The sequence below is a fragment of the Empidonax traillii genome, unplaced genomic scaffold (assembly GCF_003031625.1).
Source record: "Empidonax traillii isolate 1590-97213 ecotype Southwest subspecies unplaced genomic scaffold, ASM303162v1 scaffold158:size1480230, whole genome shotgun sequence".
Classification (NCBI taxonomy): Eukaryota; Metazoa; Chordata; class Aves; order Passeriformes; family Tyrannidae; genus Empidonax; species Empidonax traillii.
The window spans coordinates 1,218,594-1,241,621 of record NW_020955351.1 but is presented as its reverse complement, the minus strand read 5'-3'; the positions used below and the strand labels follow the sequence as shown (position 1 = coordinate 1,241,621).

Genomic DNA, 23,028 nt, shown 5'->3' with positions numbered 1-23,028 from the left:
ACAGCCTAGGGCCTCAGTACAAATGAAGGTTCTTCATATTCCTGAAGTGTTTTCTAAAGAGGAGTAGATTTAATAACTCTAAAACAAGCAACTAAGCATTACAGCCTATTTGCCTGCCAGACTCAGAATCCCAAAGCACAATATTTCTATTTTGACAGTTTAACTGCTCAAGGTAACTACTCTAACTGTTAATCCAAACTCTAAGCAGTATCTGTCATAGTCATCTTAAAACCTAGCACAAGTCTGGTAAACTCACAATTGACTCCTGACAGTGTTCCTACAGATATTTACAGTAAAGAGGGACACGAGGGCTCAGGAGAGCTCAGGAGCAAGCAGATTAGGTCACAGGCAAAAAGGCCACATTCTACTCATTAATGGGGCAGTTAAGACTAGCAGGAGTCACCCTTAACACTGTTCCAAATCCTTTATTTATTTTCATTTCTATCTGAAGAAAGAATTCTTACTCAAGGTGAGAGCCCAAAATCATGGCAGTTCAGCACTACCACTTCTGTAGCTTTACTGTCATATTCTAGAATTGTTGCTGTTTCTTCACATTGTGTTACATGCAGGGCTAATCCTCCTAGGACAGAAATGTACTTTCTGGATGGACTGGTGCAAACTCCTCTCGGGTCACATTTTACAAAGCCTCAGAAGTAGCGTTTAATCCTTCAGAGACACATTTGTTTCACATTCCACCAAACTGGCGATTTCAGCATCTCTAAAATCATTTGAGCAGGCTTGCGGTAGACCTAAGAGTTCTTTCCCAGAAGTTTTCAAAAATATGCCTCCTTGATTAGAACATGTGTGAGAGCTGGCAGAAGAGCCAAGGAAAAGTGAATTCAGTATTATTAGCCTTTCCTCCTCCTCCCATGTAAGCTCAGTTTAGCTCTTAGGAAACAGCACTAAACTATTGCCCTCATTCGGGTGCAGCAGTTGTGTTATCCCAAAGGAGGTCGATCAAGGCCTAGAGATTCCATAAGCTGGAAAATAAGTCCCCCAGGGACTGTACCTACCATATGTGAACATTCGTGGAGAAGTGAGCTCGATGTTTGGTAAGGCTCCCAGGTGGTTCAGGACAGCACACCTGTACCCATTTTTTTGGGCATAGTCGACAAAGGTGCGGATGTACTGCTTCTCACTGTGGTTGGCAATCCCCGGGCAGATCACCATCGTGACATCCTCTGTGCACAGAGAGAGGGTGGGGGGGAAGTTGAGTAAATGTCACTTCATGCAAATGAAGAGGCTCAGAAGGTTTCCATTCCAGATCCGTGGGAAACCATCTACCACACGCAAGCTAAAATTCCTACTAGTCTGCCAAAAATCCTGCACAGGACAGGAGACCAGCAGCTCCAGCGCTACAGATGTGAAAAAGTAATTCATGTTATGGGAGATGAACGGCTTTTAACTTCAGGGAAAGCTGTGCAAACAGTTCTACAGCCACTGCCTAGAGACCAAGAGGATATTCTTCCCTTTGATGGACATTTTTGACATTATACATGTTCTGCCTTCTGACTGCCTGCTGTGACTGCAATGTGCGTGGAAGGTGTGGAGCCCAATGCTCATTCATGCACCAAGTAGTCTGGTTATGCTATTTTCCCCTCATTTCCCTTCCAGAGCTGGGTGTAATACAGATCTCTGAAATGCAGCTTTGCTAAGCACAGACATTCTCATCAGCTGACATTAACCACCATCTACTTTGTGGCTAATCTAATGATATTTGATCTGCTGACACTGCTCACTACTTTAACAAGATACCATTTCATCAATAAAGAAAGTAATTGTTGTAATTCAAGTAACCACAGTAAATTAGAGTCAGGATTAGCATATGCTCTTCAAATTAGCTATCACTCTCATGTGCAAAGCACCAACATTACCAGCTCTAACCACTGAATTTTTGCCTCATTAGAAAAGCATTGTTCAGATTCTCTTCAGCTACAAAGATAACAGTATCTGCTCTAGTGCAGCATTGTACCACGAGGATCTCAACACCGGCAATTAAAAAAGAAATCTGCTTTTTCTCAAGGCCAAATGGGAGTCATGGGCTCTATCCTCATCCGTCCCCCAGAGCGCAGAATCAAGGTTAGCAGCCAGCAGCTGTTTGACTGACCTCCAATGCAGTGCTCAGACCGCGGCTCGAAGAGATCAAACGTGGCTGTCGCTCCATCTGGCATCGTGAGGTACTTGCGAAGTCCATACGGATGTGGTGATCTCACTCTCCCCATTTTTCCATAAAGGGCAGTCTGGATATGTCCACTCTTTCCCCAGATCAGGGGTGGAATGTACCTGGAAGGCAGTTAATTTAATTGCTTGCCCTTGCCGTGTCAATGATCCTTTAAGAACAGATAAGCACTCCCATAACAAATCTCTCACCAGTTACCAAATATAGTAACAGATATGGAATTGTTTTTGCTATGATTGAACTGGCAGCAGTGATCTTTGCAGCCTTACACAAGAGGAGAAACCAAAATGCTCTCAAAGCTGAAAAAACCAGCACTGATAGCAGCAGCAACAGCAGCCAAAACCCTGACATTCCTCTATATTGAGATGTTAGAGGCACAAAGGCTTCTCCATAAATACAGAGAGGCCTTGTGCCTCAGTGAGATGGGACTCTATGTTGCCAGCCAACCAAAGCGACCTCTAGAACTGTAAAGTGTTGTAAATCTGTTTTAACTGAAACACTGAAGCCTGCGGGGTCGAGCCACATGACCTTGTGTAAGCACTTCCCCACACAAGGTAGTAGAAGTTACAGGATTCACAGCAAGTTTAAGAAAACTGAAAGCCCCAAGATTTGCTGGTTGGGACTGTGTTACACAGAACTGCGTTACTAAGTTAAGGAAAGAACACAGGACAGGTTGATTTTGCCTCTCAGAATTAGGTAAATTTGGGACAGTTTTAAGAGACCCATTCAGAACTGGCCAAGCTCTGTTGAATAATAAATCCCTTTCAATAAGAGGGGTGAGTCTACCAATTATTTTTGTTTATCAAGGGTATATTAAAGCTCGGTGACAAAGCAGATTGTCTTTTCCTGGCTTACTGGCCCTCAAAATAGATTCGTGAGAAACACAGCTATGAGCTGGAAAGCATTGAAGGCTTAGTTATCTGGGTTTTTTTTAACACAAGCAGAGCTGCAAGTGGTGTAACAGGAACCATACTGTGCCCTACACCACCACCATGTGGCACGTCACCTGGTCACGGCAAAGGAGACTGAGCTGATGCCTCGGAAGAGACAGTTACATCAGCTCTGAACAGGAAAGCATGAATGATTATTGTTTAGAACAGCAGTCCCAGGGGACACACTTCCAATCAAGAAACTGTGGTCTCTGCTACACAGAGCAGGGTATCCAGAAGAAGCTCTACAGCTGCTGACACCACCCTGGATCCTGAGAGATTAGCAGCTCCCTCCCTGTTGTGGTTAGGGCTTCCAACAGTTATTCACTTTGACTTCTTGGGACCAATGAAGCAGAGATCATGTTCTTCTCTGTCCACAGAAAACTAGGCATCTCAGGACTCAAATTTACTACTTAAGCCCATAATCCACTAGAATGTGACTGAAACCTTACCTTTGTGCTCTGACACTACCTACTCACACAGCTGGACCTTCCCCATGACAGTTCTTATGCGTCATATCCGCAAATTCCTCTTCCCCCACACACTCCTTAAAAAGACTTCCTATAACATAAGAACTAATTAGGTTTGTTTTGCAAGACAAGAGTGCCAGAATGCTCCTTCTCCCTGTTCTCTTCCCTTATCTGTGAGGGAGGTTTCTTACAGTCAAAGAAACACAGCAGTTCACTGGAGTTTCACTCAAACTTTTGTAAGTGCACTTCCCAAAGAAACCCAAAATAGATTCCTATAGAAGCAGCTACCACTTCAATAAAGGTGAGCATCAGCTGGCAGCTTTTGCAGCAACCTTGTAAACTGGCCCTCAGTGCATCTTGGATTTGATCACTCAACTATAAAGCTTCTCAAAGGATCCACACAAGACCAGTAGCACTACCCTTCTTCTGTCAGCCCAGCATCTCTGCACTGGGTCTTGCCAGGCACCACATGCAGCTGTGCAGATTCCTAATGATGGGGACTGTACAAGCTCAAATAACTGGTAGAGGTGGAAAGCAGTCAGTGGATCCACTGGAATAATGCAGTCAAACTGAGCCAGACTGCACAAGAACCACAGATGGTTCTGCTCAAGTCACATACAGCTCAGCAAAGAGGCTTTGAACACAGCCATTATGCCAGATACACTGCTTTTCTAACACGAGCAAAAACAGTGGCTTCACCCCAGTTGTTCCCCTTACCACCAGTTCAGGTCAGTAGCCATACTCCACACTACACTGTGCTTGACTGCATTTGTATTTTTTCCACAGACACCCTTTACAGATGGGGTTTGCTGGCAGCTTTTGAGCAGAGCTGACAAATACAACCTGTAATAAGAATTTGTAGCTCTTTAAGAGGAGACTCAAGCGTCAACATTGTTTCATGCTTTCCAATCTTGGGTTAAGCATATGCATTGGAAAATTTTGGCAATTCTGCTTCCGTACAGTGCTTTTCAAACCAAAGATTATCCCAAAGTCTTACCCCATAGGGCTAACAGGAAAGCAATTTCTCCAGCTACAGCAGCTAAGCTATATAGCTGTCACTCATTACTGCTACCATCTTGACAGAAAGAAAATATAAGCCAAAAACCAAGGATCTCTGCAAGCACAAAACCTTTCCTCATGTTTAATCTACAGTTCAGTTTCCAGCTATAGGTTACAGTCATCCATTGGAAGAGATGCAGCAGCAAATACCACAGGATGTTTTTAGAGAGGAAATTAGAAGTCTTCAAAGACTCATCACTACTGCCAGAGTTTAAATTAAGACAAAAGGCTTCAAGCATACTGCTTACCAAGAGTGCACTGCTTACCAGTCTGCCTCCACAGATGGTTTCTCTGGGGAAAGAGACCCCCAAACTTGACTTTGAAAAATCCAGCTGGAGGTTACCTAAGTATTGATCTGCAGTAACTCAAACCTTTATGCTACTTTTATGGGCAAAGAGCACATAAAGTTTTGTTGACACATTCTTCATTTAGGGCAGGAATCCCCTTTGCGTATCCCTAATGGACAAATGATATCTACAGTTTCCATGTCTCCCTCAAAGCTTAAACTGCGTGAAGCCCTATGGACAAGGGAACATTCACTGTTGCTCCCTTCAGAGTGAACAAGTGTTTGAGCATCCTATGGACCAAGTAAAATGCTCAGCTTATCTTTTATGATGCTAACTCCAGTCAGCTGCTTAAGCATCACACTGCCCGCAGCAAAGATGGCTTGTGTTAGTCATCCTGCATGAAACTGCACTCTCAAATAAATATTTAAAGGTCAAGACTCAGCATGAGTAATGTGCATAGTACTCTGATGCAGTTTTGTTACTCTTATTTAGTAATACTTAAGCATGCTAAGTGTATTTCTACAGTTTGTACTTTATTTTAAACCAGTTAAAGCTCTGAAATACATCCAAGTGTTTGAGTAGCAGCTTATCTCACTGACATTTTTGTTTAGGTCCATCAACCTTTAAGCAACAGGCTTGTTGTGAGGCAAAACACATCCCTTAGGTATCCAAGCTCCAGGAGATTGAACAGGGAGAGGGAAAGAAGTTGCTTAGATCATACAGATCTTGTATTATCAGTGAAAAACTAAGATTGATTAAAATTTATCTTACCAGACTGATGCACAGACAAGCAGCTATTAAAAATGTTAATTTTTTTTACGAAGACAAGCTGCCAATCTAAGGACTGTAAAACCCAATAAAGCACTTACAGTGATTCCTCTCTATCACTGAATTCAGGTAAAATCAGTTAAAGACAAGGTATCCTTATAATCTATAACAGAATCAGACATATGATCTGTCACACCTTCTGTTGACCCTCCATTTTGGCAATGGATAAATCTATTTTGTAAATCTACCTGTAAGTGACTTCTATGTCTTTCAGTGAGACAAAGTCTACAAGAACTTCCAAGACCAAGTACTAAGCCTCATAGTGCAAGACTGTACAGGATTGAAGGACTAGACATCTTTTTATAAAGGGTTTGTGTGGACTTTCAGCTTGCATTTACTAAAACCATTCAAAGAGGAAAGCATAGAAAGAACTCTTCAGCCATGAAGGTGCACAGTACCACACTGGTGAGGGAGAAGATTTGCCAGGAATTGTGCAAAAGCCTTCACCTCTCTGAAAGGACAGGTCACATAAGACAAAATTTATTTAAGCCTATTATGTGAGAAACAGTTCCAGAGACACTTCCATACTCAACCCAGCTGAAAAAACCCCAGTGCTCATAGCAATAGCTAGCACAGATTGTTTTGTAGTGAAGCCAACATTCCTCATGGCAAACAGCTGAAAAGAGATGCTCCTCCAAAACAACATCCTGCAGACAAGAAGAGAGTGTACTCAGAGTATACTTCTTGAGGCTTATCTTAACAAAACGAGCTCAACAGGATGCAACACAACCATGGAGACTGAGCAGCTAAGTAGTATTCAGCCTAAGGAGCATTTGAGCATTGCCCTTCAGATTTTATGCTCATACTATCACTACTGCTAAATTTAACCATGTCTTTCAAACAAGGGCCCTTCACTCAAAAGCAGTTGGCTGGCTTCCCTCCAGCACTGATAATCAGCAGAAACAGAGAAAGTGTTCAAAGACTTCAACTCCTCTATGTCTGCTATAAACCAAAGTGGTTCTGAACGGTAGCGTATTGTAGAGAATACTCCAGCACAGCAAACTTCCCCGTGTGGAGATGACTCACTATGTATTCCTCAGTATCCTGTTCCAGTGAAGCTGCTCACAGATGTACAAGAGCCCAGGCACAAACAGTGTCTATAAGCAGCATTTTCACTGTTCTGCAATAGTGGGTTATGGTGATAGCAGCTGAGCAGCCAGCTGGATAGTGAACAGCACTCAGGAAGACCTCTTGCCAAGACCTCCACACAAGGACAAGGATAATGTACCACAGTAACACAGAGAAGCAGGTACTGATAAAATCCGAAGTCGCGTTGTGCTAGAGAAGGATATTTTTATGTCTGTGAAACAAAAATGGTTTCCCAGTTTGCTCCAGACCCAAAGGCTTTTAACTGACTCATTTTCCTGTTTTGATTTGGTTGCAGTAGACAGCAGGGACTCTGGGTAAAGATAAATATTTGAAGCAGTTATGTCTTCCAGTAACCAGCCCTATAACTTCCCGTAAGAGGATTCTGCAACAGAAGGCAGACAGGAGAACAGGCCTGGGGATGCAAGTTACTTATTATGGAAGCTGACTTACATGGCACAAAAGTACAGAGTTCAGTCTTAACTGGCTGAGTGAATTCACAGCCAGTTACATAAATCTGCTCACAAATGCTAATGTTTTAGCTCCAAATCTGCATTTCAACTGTGCAGCACAGCCCCACATCTTGATAAGTGGCTGCACACAACAGCACCCAACAGCAAGAGAATTCCTAGGTTTCCCACAAATATTTCTCCTAGCATTTTAATATTTAAAACAATTCCAACATGTGATTGTTGATTAAGTTTAGTGGCTCTCAGGCAGTAGATTATAATTTTAGAGCATGTACATCACTCAGTATGCAGGAATTTAGGAAAGCAGCAGCTGTATAAGCAGCTCACACAAAGCACATAAAAACTGTGCTATTTTTATTAGCAAGCATCAGCATTCAGGTCCTCAAAGATCTGAAGTGGAAGTTCAGCAACAGGCTTATTTCTGGAGCATTACTTCATTTCATCTGAGGAGATTAACACTTTAAACATTAACTCTTGCATGGCCTTTGATGTGCTGTAGTACCTTGGATACCGATGGTGAGAAAACACAGCCTACAATTTGTCCATGTCAGGGCACCCTGAGAACTGCTGCCAGCCTTACAACAGGTGACAGATTATTTTTTCCCCTCACTTTATTGAGCAGTTTGGAGGTATTTAAAGAATGCATTACAAAAATCAAGCTTAGTTTGAACCTTATCCTTTACTTGATGCGAGGGAATGCAAGTTGAATTCTGATCAAGAAAACTTGTCTAGAAGTCTGCAGGGTTCAACCTCCTCACACAAATACTTAGAGAGCAGCTTCTTCTGCATCAGCTCATCTAGACTGCTCAATGAGACGAAAACAGAGCAAATATGTAAAAAAAAAAAAAAATTAAGCAGCTTAAGGAGCTTCCACGTCCCCTGAGCCTCGAAGAGGAAACCACCAAGTGGAGTAGAAGTGTTTGCTGCCCGTAGAAAATGTATGAAGTCAGAACTATTTAAAAGAACAGACTGGCTTCCTTGGCTAAACCACTTCCTTCACCATTTAGGCAGCTTTTATTTAGTAAAGTGCCCATCATGCCCCTCCTCAACCTTCAGTGACTACAAAGAGGTATTTTAGTCAAAACAAGGCATGAGGATTACAGCACTTGCAGTCTTCCTTCAGAGGGTGAAGGTTTTTTGCTGATAAGAACCGGAGAACAAGGCTGCTGCCAATGCCACAGCACCCAGCAAGAACTCAGAACCCCAAGGCTGCTTCTCTCCCCAAGGTTAAGGCTTCAACTTTACCAATAGGGAGCTGCCATTCTCCTCTGCCTCTCAGCATGTTCACCTGCCAAAGCTTCAGGGGTAACACTGTTGTTCTAGTTTATTATTCTCCTGGAAGTGTTCCTCCCAGGGTAAACCACTATGGAGTTGACAGGAATCAAACACTGCTTGCTATTAGGAGGAAGAAAAGAACACTGAAAAGCTTGAAGACAGCTTTTCTGACTACTTGTCTCCTTGCATCCAGGAGAAATGCAGTGACAGTGCAAAGGAGTCTTCTGGTACCAGGCAGCCTACTTATCCAGTATAGGTTAGTGTGCAAACAAAGGATAAGAAGGATTTAGGCTGGATCTTTGACAGTGTTTACTAACAGGCTTGACAGTAATTTGCCTCAATCTTTGAGGAGCTTGCCTTTATTGATGATAAAAAGTGTGCAGACAGCAAGGATAATTATTTTCGATAGGGATGACACGTGCCACATCTCTACAGAAATAAAGATACACACACTTGATGGTAGAATAAAACATAAAAAGCCAAAAAAAGTCTGTGCCTACTACAGCAAGCACTGGCCAAATTTATCCTCATGAATCAAAGAGCCAACGTTGCATTTCCACAGGAGTAACAGCAGATGAAGGACTTTCTGCACCCATTTGAAAGACAGGAAGACAGCTGCAGCCAGGGATTAGGCCCAAGGGCTCGAGAGCACCAATAGATGTGCTGATTTGCAAGAGCTTCCATGAAAGAAGCAGCAATTTGAATGGAAAGGGGTCTGATTATACTACTCCACTTGGCAAGCCAAAGTACAGAGCTGGCCAGGGCAGAGGAAGGGAAACAGAGGTAAGAAACCTGAGCTCTAAGAAGACATTCCCTCGCTTAGCAGTGTTTGCTAGATAAGTAGAAAGCTTCTAATAATTTAGAGAACTGTAAAAAGCAGTACTAACATCTGCAAGTACAAGGTACCTGGCACGCAGCCACCCTCAGGCAGTTTTACAATTCAAAGTTCCTAAATTATTCATCTACCACCACTTGGCTTCCTGAACAACACCACAGTTACAACGTGTAAGTCCATAGGTGAGGATGGTGCCATAAAGGAAAAATAAAGTCCAAAAGTATTTTCTCCAAGTACTTTTGAACACCTGCACCGATAGAATAACTTTGTTTATTTCTCCTTTCTCCCTGCAACCCTGTTTTTCCCAGCAGTACCCTCACCCCTTCCTCCCTGAAGTGTAAGGGAGCTGAACAAACCAGGTCTGAAAGCCAGTTCACAGCTGTGAACATTCTTCTGTAGAGAAGAATCGGTCACATAACAGATCTGACAACAAACCCGGTACTGATATAACAAAAGGGATTGCTGGGCTACTTATTTTGCTTTCATGGTAGAATTTGAAAAGAGCTGCTTAATCAGCTTTCCTAACACTCTGAATAATTAGCAAGCAATCAAAGCCTTGCAAGATTTTTCAGTGGAGTATGGCACAAGCTGTTTTCACACAGCTTTTTGCTAATTAGTCCTGCAAACTATTTCATGCATAATTGCAGGAATTTAAATATATTTGTTCTCCTTTAGTCCCCAGGTGACTTTCATGCCTAAAGACAGAATTTCTTTGATTTTTTTTTTTAATTTCTGTATTGAAAAAAGCCCATGATAACATCAATAGTAAGGAAAAAAAACCCATATACATCATCTTAAAGTTGTCTTTCCTTTAAATCCTTTCAATCCCAATAGGAATTATATTCCTGTCTTCCTTAACAGAGGTATAGAGGTAAGAGGACTGAACAACTACCTATCAACACATTGTTCTAGCTTGTTTCAGCTGAGTTCGCTTCCTGGGGTCATGGAAACCTTTCGGAGAATATTCTACCCAAGAACCATGTATAGGAGATCACTGTTACAGCTTCCAGAGAAGTTGGCAAGCCTGAGCTCAGCTGATCCAGAGAAAACAACCCACAACTGCACACTATTAACGCAACACCAGGGTTCTGCAAGCAGCTCTTCACTCCTGCAATTAATGCACAACAGATGTCTAAAAATTGCAGTACATGTTCTGCATTTTCAATCTTTAGGGAATGGTTTGTTCTCCAACAGAAAGTCAAAAACATGGCTGTAACACAGCAGTGCTAAGAGCCTGTGCTGTGAGGAGAGCTGAAATAGGAGTAATATGGACTCTGAATTAGCTTCCAAGTTATTTCCAAAGATTAGCTGAAAATTATATGCCTTCAAGACTTCATAATCAGCACAGCTTCATGCTTTCTCCTTCAGCGACTATGGACATGTCAATCTGGACTGCTACACTGAGATGGCAAGTGTCTAAGGTACCAAGTAACTTGAAACCTCCTTAATGCATTTTTTAGGTAGGTAATTGCTTTGCAGTTAAGGCAGTGGACATAATCAAGAATCCAAACACACATTACCAAACACGGAGTGCATCACAGAACCCTCTTTGGGTTCTAATCTAAAAACAGATGGCGCTTTGTTTCCTCTAAAAGTTTACAGACCCCATGGCCTCATATTGTACACCTTCTGTAATCAAGGCACCCAACACAGCACTGCTAAAAGCCTCTCATCTCCCCTAGAATGACTATCCTTAAGTCAATCTGACTTTTGAGATCCAAAAGGAAAGTTCATGCAGCTGCACTGAGCACTTACTAGATAATGGATGTATTTAGGGCTTCTAAATAGGACTTGCAAGTTTTCAAAGTGATTGCAGAAGATAAATACTGTAATCAAAGTCCTTGTCCCTCCAAAGGCTTGTGAAATTGTACTAAATGCTTCCTATTATTGGTGAAGGTTATTGGAGAAGGTAAGAGCTGCACTGATTCTGGAGGTCCTAGAATGGAAGGTCAAGGATCAGCCTGCTCAAATACACAGCTGACATAAGGTCAGTCTGAAGTGAATGCAACAGCCTTAGAGCTGGCCAGTGTGTCATCACTTTAATAAACTAGTTATGATGTGCTCTCCCCAGTAATAAGTTTCATTAGTTTTCAATCAACTTAAGGCACTTCAAATAGGAGTAGGCACTTTAAAACTAATAGCCACCCCGTGTTCATTATAAGTGCACTGACACAGCATAAAAACCATTTCCTTCCTGTGACCCCCAGGAGATTTCCTCCCTAAGAGAAAGGGAGTACAAGAACATGAACATGTGCTGACTGCATCCTGGGAGAGCCCTGCACAACAAGGCTTGGTCCTAACTCCAGGTACCTGGGATGCTAACAATAATGAAGTGCTTGACTTGGAACAGGTTTATTTTATCAAAACTGCCCTCTGACATTCATTTGCACCCAGGTTCAAGAAACACACTGTGCAGAAGAATGGATAAGGGCAGCTCTTATTCCTATAATACAGGTCAACATGGAAAAAATATACTTACTCTTTGGTCAGAAGCGGGCAGGATTTGAGTAGAAAGCGGGCCAAAGCAGAGTCCTGGTAAATGAGTTCAGGAGGGGCAGTTGGGCTTTTTAAATTCAAGCAGCGAACAATAACGTACAGCACAGCAGCAACTGCAGCCAGCTTCACCCCATCAAACACTGCCGGCAGCTCAGAGGTTTCCAATATTGCACTCATTTTGAGCCTGGAGATAAAAAAAAAAAAATTAAAGCTTTTAGAAATATACTGTTGGATGTATCAGCTGTCATGTAAAATACACAACTGTGCTAACCAACTAAATTTGTTAGTCAACACTGCTAAGAAATCCTAGCATGTCAACTCAGCCTAGCAACTTAAAAGACGAAGGGAAGTTTAGTTTGTACTGGTCTGAGCACCCTGACCAACAGAAGGAATAGAAACTGGATGATCGACTGGGAAGGAGATTTATTCTTAATCAGTGCTGCATTACAACTGAACCAGTGTCTCAGGTGTCAAGCCCTAGTCTGCAGCCAGTCAATACATTCAGGATCTTGCACAAGACTACCCACAGCTCAAACAGAAGCCAGGTAAAAAGTCAGTCTGCAAAAGACACCTTAGCAGCTTTTGGATGTGTGTTTCTTCACAGATATACAAAGCAGACTTGAAAATGAGAACCTGAAAGAACTACTGTGTTAGTTCCTCAGCCTGAGTTTTGTAATTCCATGAGAATACTGGTACTAAATCCTGCCTCTCTTTAAGGTAGTCACTTTATGTACTGGCAATTTCAGCATTTCTTTTAGTTCACTGCAGTTCTGCAGCTGAAGGACTAGATGAATACCTAGTCTTTCAAGGGCTTCAGAGTAAAGAAACACAGGCAAGAAAAAGAGTTAAGAAAACTATATCCTTCCAGCTTGAAATCAAGTTCTTAAACTGATTCGGCTTTTTTGAACACACAGTTCAAACAGCTCGCTGCAGTTGTTGTTGAAGGGGCAGGTTTTTCCCTGGGTCTTTCCTCATGTCATATGGGTAACCCAAGTAAAATATCAACTGACAAGCCAAGTCTTACCAATTTCAAATTTTCCCCAAGCTAGAAAAGACTGCCAGTCCTCTGTAGACTTGTCACTTTCTGGATCCACGTGCTACAGGAGTTACCCTGTGAAGGGAGGAAAAGCAAATTGATTATTACTGACAAAGCTGCATCTCTCAGCTGGAAAGGATAAACACAAATTTATACAAAAGGTCCCACCACAGACATTGCTAGTGATTTGTGTAGTCAGTCATAGCCACTTCAACTCTGATCCGTCTGCATTAGAAATCTGTTGCCAGTGGACAGATTCCAGACTAGATCACTTGCCTCCAGCATATTAATTCATCTGCAGTAAATACACCTTCATGAGCCCAGACAGATCCCATCTCCGCAAGACAGTGCTGAGTTAGAAATAACTACCCTAATCCCTTGGTATTTAAAAGACCAGAATTTACTGTTTTACTCAACTTTGAGCAATATCTACACTGTTACTGAAGTGTGAAGCGAGACTGAAAGAAGTTTCCTGCTACTTTTATTCAGGCTTAGCAAGGCAGCTCACTCCTACAGATGGAGGCTTGTAAACAGTCTCTGCTTGTTCCCACACTTGCTTTTTGAGATGTTACAACATATCACACTTCAAGACCGTGAGAGCCACAGGAGGCTCAGACACAGCCACCTAATTAATACCAGTGCACATGCAAGAAGGCTTGTTACAAGAATTTGATGATGCCAATAAAGGAGAGAGCTTTCAGCCTGTGACCGTAAAAGTGTAAGTGATATTTACAATTAGGGCTGGCCTCCTACAGGCACAACAAATCGATGGGGAAATCAGAGCTTCCAGGAAAAGCTCCAGAACTGTCTGCTCCCTACCACAGCTGCTGCTTCCAAATGGAAAACGCACCACCAGGACAGACCATATCAAAGCTTTATCCTTCCTAGCAGGAATGAAGAGCATCAGAAGTACTTTCTGTACTCAGTGCAGCTACACCAAAATCCCTTGGAAGAAAACACAAGTGACATCAGCTATTGATTAACAGTGTGCTGGAAAGCTGCAAGTTTCTGCCACCGTAACCATATGCATCACAGAACAGAAGGTGAAGAAAGAAGAGACATTTAATTTTGGACAGCTCTGAAGCTTTTATTTTCCAATTCTAAGCGTCACAGTAGAAGGGAGCAGAGTGGACCACAAAAAGACATCTTCTATTCAGAAGATTACATTGGTATCACATATCTCAATGAAGAGTTCAAGTAACATGTTCAGCTGTATCATGTCCGCACTTATATTTTCAACAACCTTACCATCAGTTGCATAGGAAACAACAGGCGAACTACAGAAATGGCTTCCCCAGGGGAGGTACAACTGGCAGAAGAGCAGACCGAGCTCCTGAACTCCAGGACAACCAGGTGCTCAAGCAAACCTTTCCCAGCTCAAACTCCCAGGAGTTCTGTTGTCATCTTCCTTTCATTGTTTTATTTAGAAAATTATGAGACACTAATATAAGAGTTACCTCAGACCTCCCTGCCACCTGGATTTTAAGCTAGTTTGCTATTTACAGCTTTCACCTTAGTTAATTTGTTAAAAATAATGCCAGGCACAATTAGTCATCAGGATTTTGTACCAGTGAATCAGTGTAACTGACCCAGCTAAGTCCTATCTTGCCGAGAGCGCTCTCTCCCATATAATCTTCAGATTACAAATGCACCACGTCTTTTCTGATACTTTTATGTCTCATTTTAGCCTGTCACTCCCTTAAAACAGCATACCAGCTTGATATTACTTACAGAAAAATCAGCTGTTGGTAGGCAGGATTATGCTTTGACACTTGTGAACTAGTACTTTTCCATTTTAAGACATTCTAAACACACATTCACTGAACTTACGCACCTCAAACATGTGCTAGAGGATCATGTATTTGTCAGGATATTCACCCAAAAGCTCAGATCAGTCTGTAGATGTAACACAACGCTGGCAGTGCTGCTGCAGTTGCACAGGTATCTGCAGTGATTATTTAAGCAACGGATCTAAGTGCATGAAGACCAGATTGGTAAACTCCAAGCCCTATGGATCCAGCTGGGGCACTTCAGGTACTTCCTCTAGAGTTTAGTATTTCTGAAGACCTAAACAGACCCATCTCAGCCAGGGCAGATTTGCAGGGGCTGAGTCAAGGCACTCTGCTCTAAAATTTCAAGGGTTTATCTTAATAAAATGGATTTGAGCTCCGCCTCTAATCACATAAGACAAATACCTCCCTCTTCACCAGCTGGGATAAGGTCACCTTGCTTCTGTTTTGTTAAACCTTTTTTGCACTGACCCAATAAAACTTGTCTGTTTATGAAAAAGGACAGATAACCACAGTGTTGAGCCAGACAAATTTTAATCTAGAATAATCTCTAACAGGGTCAGCATTAATTTAAATGCACAAACATTTGGTCTCTTCTCTATGAAGAACACTAGATTCACTTCTGGCAGGTTAGACAAAACTAGCAGGAGGCAGTAAGTATACTACTGGAAGCAACCAAGCCTGCCTTTCTATCCATAACAGGGTTTGAGATCCACATTGAGGAACACAAAGAATTTGAAACTCTTGGCCCCAAGGATGTTATTTTGAAGCACCTTAATTACACCTTTTTTTTTTATTTATTTAAAAAAGTATCACTTATAGGCATAACAGCCCCCAAGACCAACAGCCCTTCTAAGTAATGAGCTTAAATCCCAATTGTGACTGAGAGCTAACTTTAAAATCAATCAGTGGAAAGCAAGGGTTGGATTTGTGGTCTTTTCATTTGTCCATTCATCACAAAAAGCTGAAAATCAGGAAACATTTCAGCACTACTGCTAGAGTGCACTTCACCTGTACAAGTATAGTGAAAAAAAAAAACACAAACATATTCCCCCCTTTCCAGACAGGAATAGAAACAAGTACAACAAAAGCCAGTAGAGCTACAGCAATTTCCTTACTACCCTTTCAAAGACACTGGGTTTTGGAAAAGCCATCAAAATATTTACTTGTACAGTAAGTGAATTCACAACTGTCAACAAATCCAGGACCTGTACACGTTTCAGTTACAGGTTTCCCATGGAGAGGAAACTCTTCCAGGGACAGAAGTCACTTCACGCTGTGACTTAAGGTGGCATAATCGGGATTTGGTAACTACCAAGCATTACAGCTCCTCCACCCATGGAAGCAGAGTCTGACTCCGCATACTGGAAAGCCAACATTAAAAAAGCAAAGACATTAAAGGAAGCCATTCCCACAGGGCCCTTCCCTCAAGCCTTTTAACGAGTCACTGAAAGCCTCATTTCACTAAAGCACTGGGAATGCTTCTGGCTAAAGCAAAGATGCAGCTATATGGAACAGACAAGAGCAAAGGCCTCTTTGAAAGGGACTCCACCAGCAAGATATTTTATGCTCCATTACATTGACTGAAGAATCTTGAACGAATGCCTTTTCCAGGAATGGCAGCTCAGTACAAAAGCCTCATGGCTGCCCTCCCACCAGTCAGCACTCTGGCTCAATGGTGCTCTCAGAGCTCAGCTGGACACCAAAGCGAAGCATGCCTGGCCAACACTGGAAGTCTTTAAAAATCCCCTTTCTTATGCTTTTACAGCTTCTACCAAGTAGTATAATACTCTCTCTTACCCACAAAGATTCAGAAGAGCTAAGAGAGCTGTCTGACAGACTGAGTAAACAGACTTCGTTAACTAATGCACCACACATTTCTTGGACTGGTTTAATATATTTTTAGTGTCCACATGGGGAATAAAACTCAAAGAAAGTATGTTAGACAAGAGAAAAGCAAATCCACCCTTCTACTTTAAGAAGAATTGTGCCTAGACAGATCAGAAGTCAGGTTTTTTTACCACCTCTTTGAAGGGAAAATAATGGCTGTTTCACTGAAATTATTTCTTTGGGGAATGTTTCTAGGAAATTAATTGTCTTTAATATCAACCAAAGCTAATGCCTCTTCTGAAAGATACACTGCAAACCAGAAATTAAAGGCCTGTCACTACTAGGTAAGATATTTAGAACCACATTATGGAGAAGGGAACTTAAGGAGAGGGTTGAGAGCCAGAGCAGTACATAGTTTTTCAAAAAAAAAGGAAGGTTTTATGTATATTGCTCAAATCTCACTCCAGGAAGTATACAGAAATGTCACATCACTGAGCATTCAAGGGTTTCAGTGCAGAGGAAGATGTTTTGAAACCATCCAGAGGAAGATGAGAAAGGCTCTGAAGCCTGTGTCCTGATGGGAAAGGCTGCCAGACTTTTTGTAAAGCACTGGAGGGCAGTCTGAAGGCACACAATCTACATAACTACAGGAACCTGTTCAAGAGGAATTATGAAGAAAGCCTCAAGCTTTATTGTGCAGTCCCATATCCTGCCTTTTACCCAGCACTTGTATTAAAACATTATTTCCTTTCTATGAAAAAATGTCAAGTCTAACCTGCTACTTTGTTTCAAGAAAATTAAATAGATACAGGTATTTTAGGGCCATGCCAGCACTATACCTCATCAGCTTAAGCACACAAAGCAAGTCATGACACCAGTTATCTTGAGACTGGCATGTACCCAGCCCAAGCTTACCCAGAGCAAAACCTCCCATAACCTTCAGTGGAAGCTTAAAAAAAAAAAAAAAAAAAAAAAAAAAAAAAAAAAAAAAAAAAAAAAAAAAAAAAAAAAAAAAAAAAAAAAAAAAAAAAAAAAAAAAAAAAAAAAAAAAAAAAAAAAAAAAAAAAAAAAAAAAAAAAAAAAAAAAAAAAAAAAAAAAACACAAAAAAAAAACATGAGACAAGTGCTGAGATCATCTTGATGCATCACTCAGTACTTCTGGCCATTTCAAAGAGCCAACTAAGCCTCAGACCTCAGAGCACAGAGGGTATAATTAAGAATTAGCTGAGCACTTCAAGCACTTAAGCTTAGGGTTAGATGCGGCCATGAGAGATGAGACACAGTCCTCAGGAGTCCAGCAAAGCCCACCATGGTTTTGTTGTCCAACATCTGACAGATTTTATCTCCAAACAAAGAGGGCATACTGACATGTCCCCTCACAGGGATGCTTAGAAGAACACTACTTGGACAGCACATGGAAGTCCTTGGTGCAAATTCCTCACCTCGTGCCAGAGCCAGCACCCAGGCCAGGATTTGGCTGGTTGGCAAGTACACCAGCAAGTGTTGTTTACACCCTGTTCCAAAAAGAATTTCTTGGCTGGTGCCTTCACTGGAATTTGACCTTTTCATGAATTACAATACTTGGCTCCCACTCAGTTTAGAGGTACTGTGAGGTTACAGGGATAAAGTTCACATCCCAAGGCACCATTAGCACAGAAAGACAGGTGCCTTTAGCTGGAGCTTTTTCCTTTTTTGACTCTGAGGAATCCTACATCTTCAGAGTAGAAATCAACCACCTAAGAGGGTGGGTGTATATCCCAAGGCAACTTGCTTAAAAAAGCACCTGAGAATAATTCTACAGCCAACAGGGCCAAAGGATCTTTAGGTCTTTCAGTTCTTCAAAAAGGGCAATTTACAGTCAAACGAGTCTTGAATTTCACTTACTTCCAACTACAGGAACTGCCTTTGTTTCTTCACAATATCATTTTAGCTGATCAAAAATAGTTCAGCTGCCCCACAGGCAGCTTTTGTGTATCACCCAAGGAGGTTGCTATGTAGACTTTGTGTATGTTGCCTTATCTGGTTCCTCTTTGTCTCAGACAAATTGAAAACCACTACCTCAGATTTTATTGCACGCACCTAATGAACATGATTAAACCAACACAGAACAAGGCTCTGACTTCACAGAAATCAATTAATTGCAGTAATCAAATAACTATGTTTGCTTAGATAATGCAAGCCTTTCCTTTAAGATACAGAGACTTGAGACTGTCACACCCTAACCACTACCTTATGGAACTGCAGGGCAAAGCTTCAACTTCTTGGACAAGAGGTCAAGCTTACTTTCACGTAGAGGGGGAAATACTGGGTAACACCTTTCCACAGCCTTACAGTATTAGCTGCTTATCACACTGCCAGCGAGCTGCATCAAGCTCAAGGGAAGAAGTGGAGTAACCAGACTGTAGAGAACCTGACAATCCATATCCAGTAGGTGAGGGAATGATCCCAGCATCAAGCCATAGAGTTAGGAGAGCTAATAAAAACTACATTACAGACCAACATCCCCAAGGAGTCTGCTCTATTCCCTCACTATATTTTGAAGCACAGCATCATGTTGTTAAAGCCTTACTTACGTTCCAACCCCTCCATCCCCAGTTGCAGAGCTCAGCTGTTCATACTGGAGAAGCAGCTCAAAGTCCAAGCACATCACAACTGTTTGCTCAGCCACAGGGTCCACAGACAAGCAAGTAGGGAACATGCTCCACACCAGACCAGCTGCACAGCAAGGAAAGACCACCAAAGCACAACACAGGTAAGAGACCTTTATTCAAGATTGGTGCAGTTCAAGTAGTCTGAAAACACCTATACCTGACCACGATCCAAAGCTGAGGTGCCACTTGACTGAGGCCTTCAAACACCTTATTTTTCCCCTGACAAGTAGCTCCTCTCCACAGGGGAACAGAAGATTTGCAGAGTCATTCTCTCAGAGTCTGTTCATGACTGATAGAAGGCTCACACTAGAGAAGTCCAGTACATGTAATGACATTGAAAATGAAGCAACATTTCAGGACAGAAGAACTACATATAAAGAGACCAGACCTGACCAACACACAATTACCACCACTGCCAAGTACCCAGGTCCTACCAGAACGCCAACTAAAACAAGAGGTTTTTGAGCACTACAGTTACCAGCAGCTCCATGTTTAAAGAGCTACATTGCCCTGTCTCCTGCTGAATTCCAAGTGAGAGGCTATGGATATTATCGGCATACGTCTTAGGACATTTTGTACTTACCTCTTACAAAGACATTCACTGTAAGTGACTGTGCATCTGCTTATTTCACTTAGTGCAACCTTTCATAGTCACATACACCCAACCTTCACAGAACTGGGTGTTCCAGTTAAGGGACAGCCAGGCTTGAACACCCTCACCATAACCTTTCTGGAAACTGCAGCTCTATGCAAAAGGATCTTTGAAGATTTAAGTTTAGAAGCAGGACAAATTACTGAAGAATACCCTCTCAACAGCAGTCTTTTGTCCCCTTTTGAGGAGCCTGTACTATGCTTTTTGAGTACTGAATGTCCTGAATAGGGCTGTATCTCAGTTACTCGAAACTAATAGATGAGACACTTCAGAATGGTGTTGGCAAGGGCTCAATCAATATCGGTAGAGGAAGTTGTTACCGTCATTTACTTTAGTCAGACCAAACCCACAATGAAGGGAAACAAATATTTCTCAACAGCAGAGTAAGTGCGAGGTAACTGCACATCTTGGTCGATCCAGAGATAAAGATAAAAATCTGTACCCTGCCAAGTGTGACACCTCCTTCCACTGCCGTTACCTCTAACGGAGCGCAGGCACAAAGATGTTTCAAGCACCTGGTTTGTACAGAACTGCTTTGCAAAGCATTTTGAATTATTGCTGCCTGATATTGGCAGAGCAAGGTTGGCAGTCAGAGACAATCTTTATTATTGAGTCAACTGATACAACTAAAGAAAAGACAAGCCCTTGGGCGTACAACCCTTCCCAGAGCCAGAAGAGGCTCAGTTAGCTGCCTGGCTGGGTTAGCATCACTGCCACCCACATATGCTGGGCAAGTGGGGCTTTGCTTCTCCACCAGAAGGACAATGTGCCCTTGCACACTGAAATTAAGTCAACTGTTTGGTACTGCACTCAGTCAGCTGAGTTTGATCAGTCGTTTAACTGTATATAAGTTTAAACTTCACAAGATATTTAGGCTGAAGAAGGGCAAATATTTGCTCAGAAGATCAATTGTTCTATAGCACCCTAAGAATAGTAATTCAGAGCTATAACACCTCATGAAAGACTGTTCCAGAGAAACTCAAAAGCAGAGATGAAGATTCCAATATACTAGCAAAACTGTGATTATTCAGGCTTTCGCTGGAAAGTCCAAACCACCAGTTTCAGGCTGCACCTTTCACTAGGAATTATAAGCCCCCAGCTTATTATAAGATCCCAGCACTTACACCCCTAGCAGAGACTTTGCTAAACCCTGTACTTTGTTAACTTACTCCAAGTTTCAGTACTGCCAGGGCCAGCTGTTTGAAAGTAGAGATGAAGAGGCAAGACATACAGAGCAAAAGAGGGGAATAACAGGACAGTGTGAATCCAGCAGCATTCAGGCCATTTCAATTACTGACTGAGGTTAAACTACAGAAGGTTTGAATCACTGCTCTAAAGCCACCATTTCCTGTTGTGCACCAAATCACACCTGGAAGTAAAGCTGGAACTTGGTAGATTTGGACAACCTGTGTCAAGTACAGAGGATGTTTTTCTGCCTTCTTTCTTTCCCAGTGCCACATCCCAGAACAACTATTTCTATGTGTTAATCTCTGTGTTTTCCCATGACAAGTTTAATAAAGCAGCTTTATGAAACACTAAGAGCTTAAGCTGCTATTCATTCCCTGAATAGAAAAATATAGCTTTTACAAGACTAGAACAAATTAATTTTCAAGTTTAACTTCTTCAGAAACAGTTTTGCATGATGGAAGGACTTATCCCCAAACTCCCCATCTTTTCCACCCCTAAAAAAGACAGTTTGGCAATCTTAGATCAGCCCCATCTTCTGTGCAGCTAATTCACCTCTGTGCAAAAGCAACTATTTTTAAGAATAAGGTAAGAGAATAGAAGAAGCCAAACGTTAGCTCTGATTTCCCTTTTAATAACCTTACTGTTCTTACTCTTGACTTTGAGACCAAAATAAGACAGGCCTCGAATAAGAACACCTGCATGTCCACTGATCCAAGAGACAGGAGAAGGCATTGAAACTCCTCTTGTGACACGAGAGCTAAGCAAGCACCTAAGAGAGGACACAGGCAAAACAAGAAAAGATAACACAACAACCAAAGACTAGTTGTCAGTAACAAAACTCCCTGCACAGGAGATAAATGTTATCGAAGAAAGTCTGAAGATGAGATACCACAAATGCAAACAGCTGAGCTGAGTGTCCTATGAACACCATATCAGCAGGGACTAGGACATGTCAACCTAGGCAATATTACCAGTGTGGCTGAGTGTGATAATAATTGATAAATAAGGTCTGTAAGATGAACACACTGTACCAGTTAGCTGACTAACAAGCCACTAACATTTGTCACAGAATGAGGCACCAGTGTTGTAGAAGCCAAGCAGCAATCTGCAAGAGGCAGACAGGAATCTTTAGCGCTTGCCAGGCCAGTGACAACTGCACACCAACAATAAGAGGAAGCCGTGAGGAATTCTCTGAGGAGACCTGCATGAAAACGCAGAATGCAATCCCTCCAGCCATAACTGCGTGAATAAAGCTACTGCTGACACACCTCTTCAAAGAGGTTAGTGTCAGGTGAGGGATTTCATCAGCGGTAACAGATACACCGACCCACCGTGTGCTGGAGGAAGTCACAAGTTACACGTGAAAGTGCAGAAAGGAGCAGTCCCATTACACAGGCTGACAAGCAGGTGCATAGCACGGAACAAAAGGGAGCCTGAAGCTGATGCGAGATGCTCGTAGCACAGTCAGGACCTTGGAGCACCAGGGAAGAGGCCGCTTCGGGGGCACAGTGTGACCCGACAGCCGCAGGCACAGCTGCCCCGGCTCTGACCCACACACGGATCACCCTCTGCTCCGCACGGAGCTCCCCATCGCATCCCACCCCGGCCTTCCCTCCCTGCGAGCACAGGGATGTGCAGCTCCCGGCCCAGCTTCAACACCCCCAGGGAGGGCAGGGGACGGCTGCCACCGCATCACCAGTCCCAGAGCTTCCACCCCCGGGGAGAACCGGACACCAAACCCACAGCAGAGGGACACCCCACCTCCGCCCCGGGCAACAGACACGCGAGCACAACGCAAGGCGACTGAGCAGGGCGAGACCTGGCCGCAGGGCAGCTTGCTGGGGCCATGCACCGCCGGGGGAAGAACAGAAGGGAAGCCTGGCTACCCCCAGAGCCCCGCGGGAAGGCGCTCCCCGCCTCACCTGCAGGCCCGGCCGGGCGCACAGCCCCTCCGCTCCTCCCGCCGC

General features: G+C 42.7%; 1 protein-coding gene across 2 annotated transcripts in view; it reads right to left on the bottom strand.

Moving 5' to 3' along the window:
* ABHD2 (abhydrolase domain containing 2) overlaps positions 1 to 23,028 on the bottom strand; it is a 34,257-nt gene extending 11,229 nt beyond the window's left edge. The window contains exons 1-5 of one of the 2 annotated variants that reach the window (XM_027884954.1): positions 22,984 to 23,028; positions 12,939 to 13,025; positions 11,898 to 12,098; positions 2,108 to 2,283; positions 1,014 to 1,181 (exon numbers count right to left, since the gene is read on the bottom strand). In XM_027884954.1, coding sequence (XP_027740755.1) covers positions 1,014 to 1,181; positions 2,108 to 2,283; positions 11,898 to 12,091 — 538 coding nt within the window. In that variant the 5' untranslated portion in view covers positions 12,092 to 12,098; positions 12,939 to 13,025; positions 22,984 to 23,028. Of the gene's footprint in view, positions 1 to 1,013; positions 1,182 to 2,107; positions 2,284 to 11,897; positions 12,099 to 12,938; positions 13,026 to 22,388; positions 22,504 to 22,983 lie in introns of those variants that run through there. The other variant, XM_027884955.1, reaches the window with a different exon arrangement.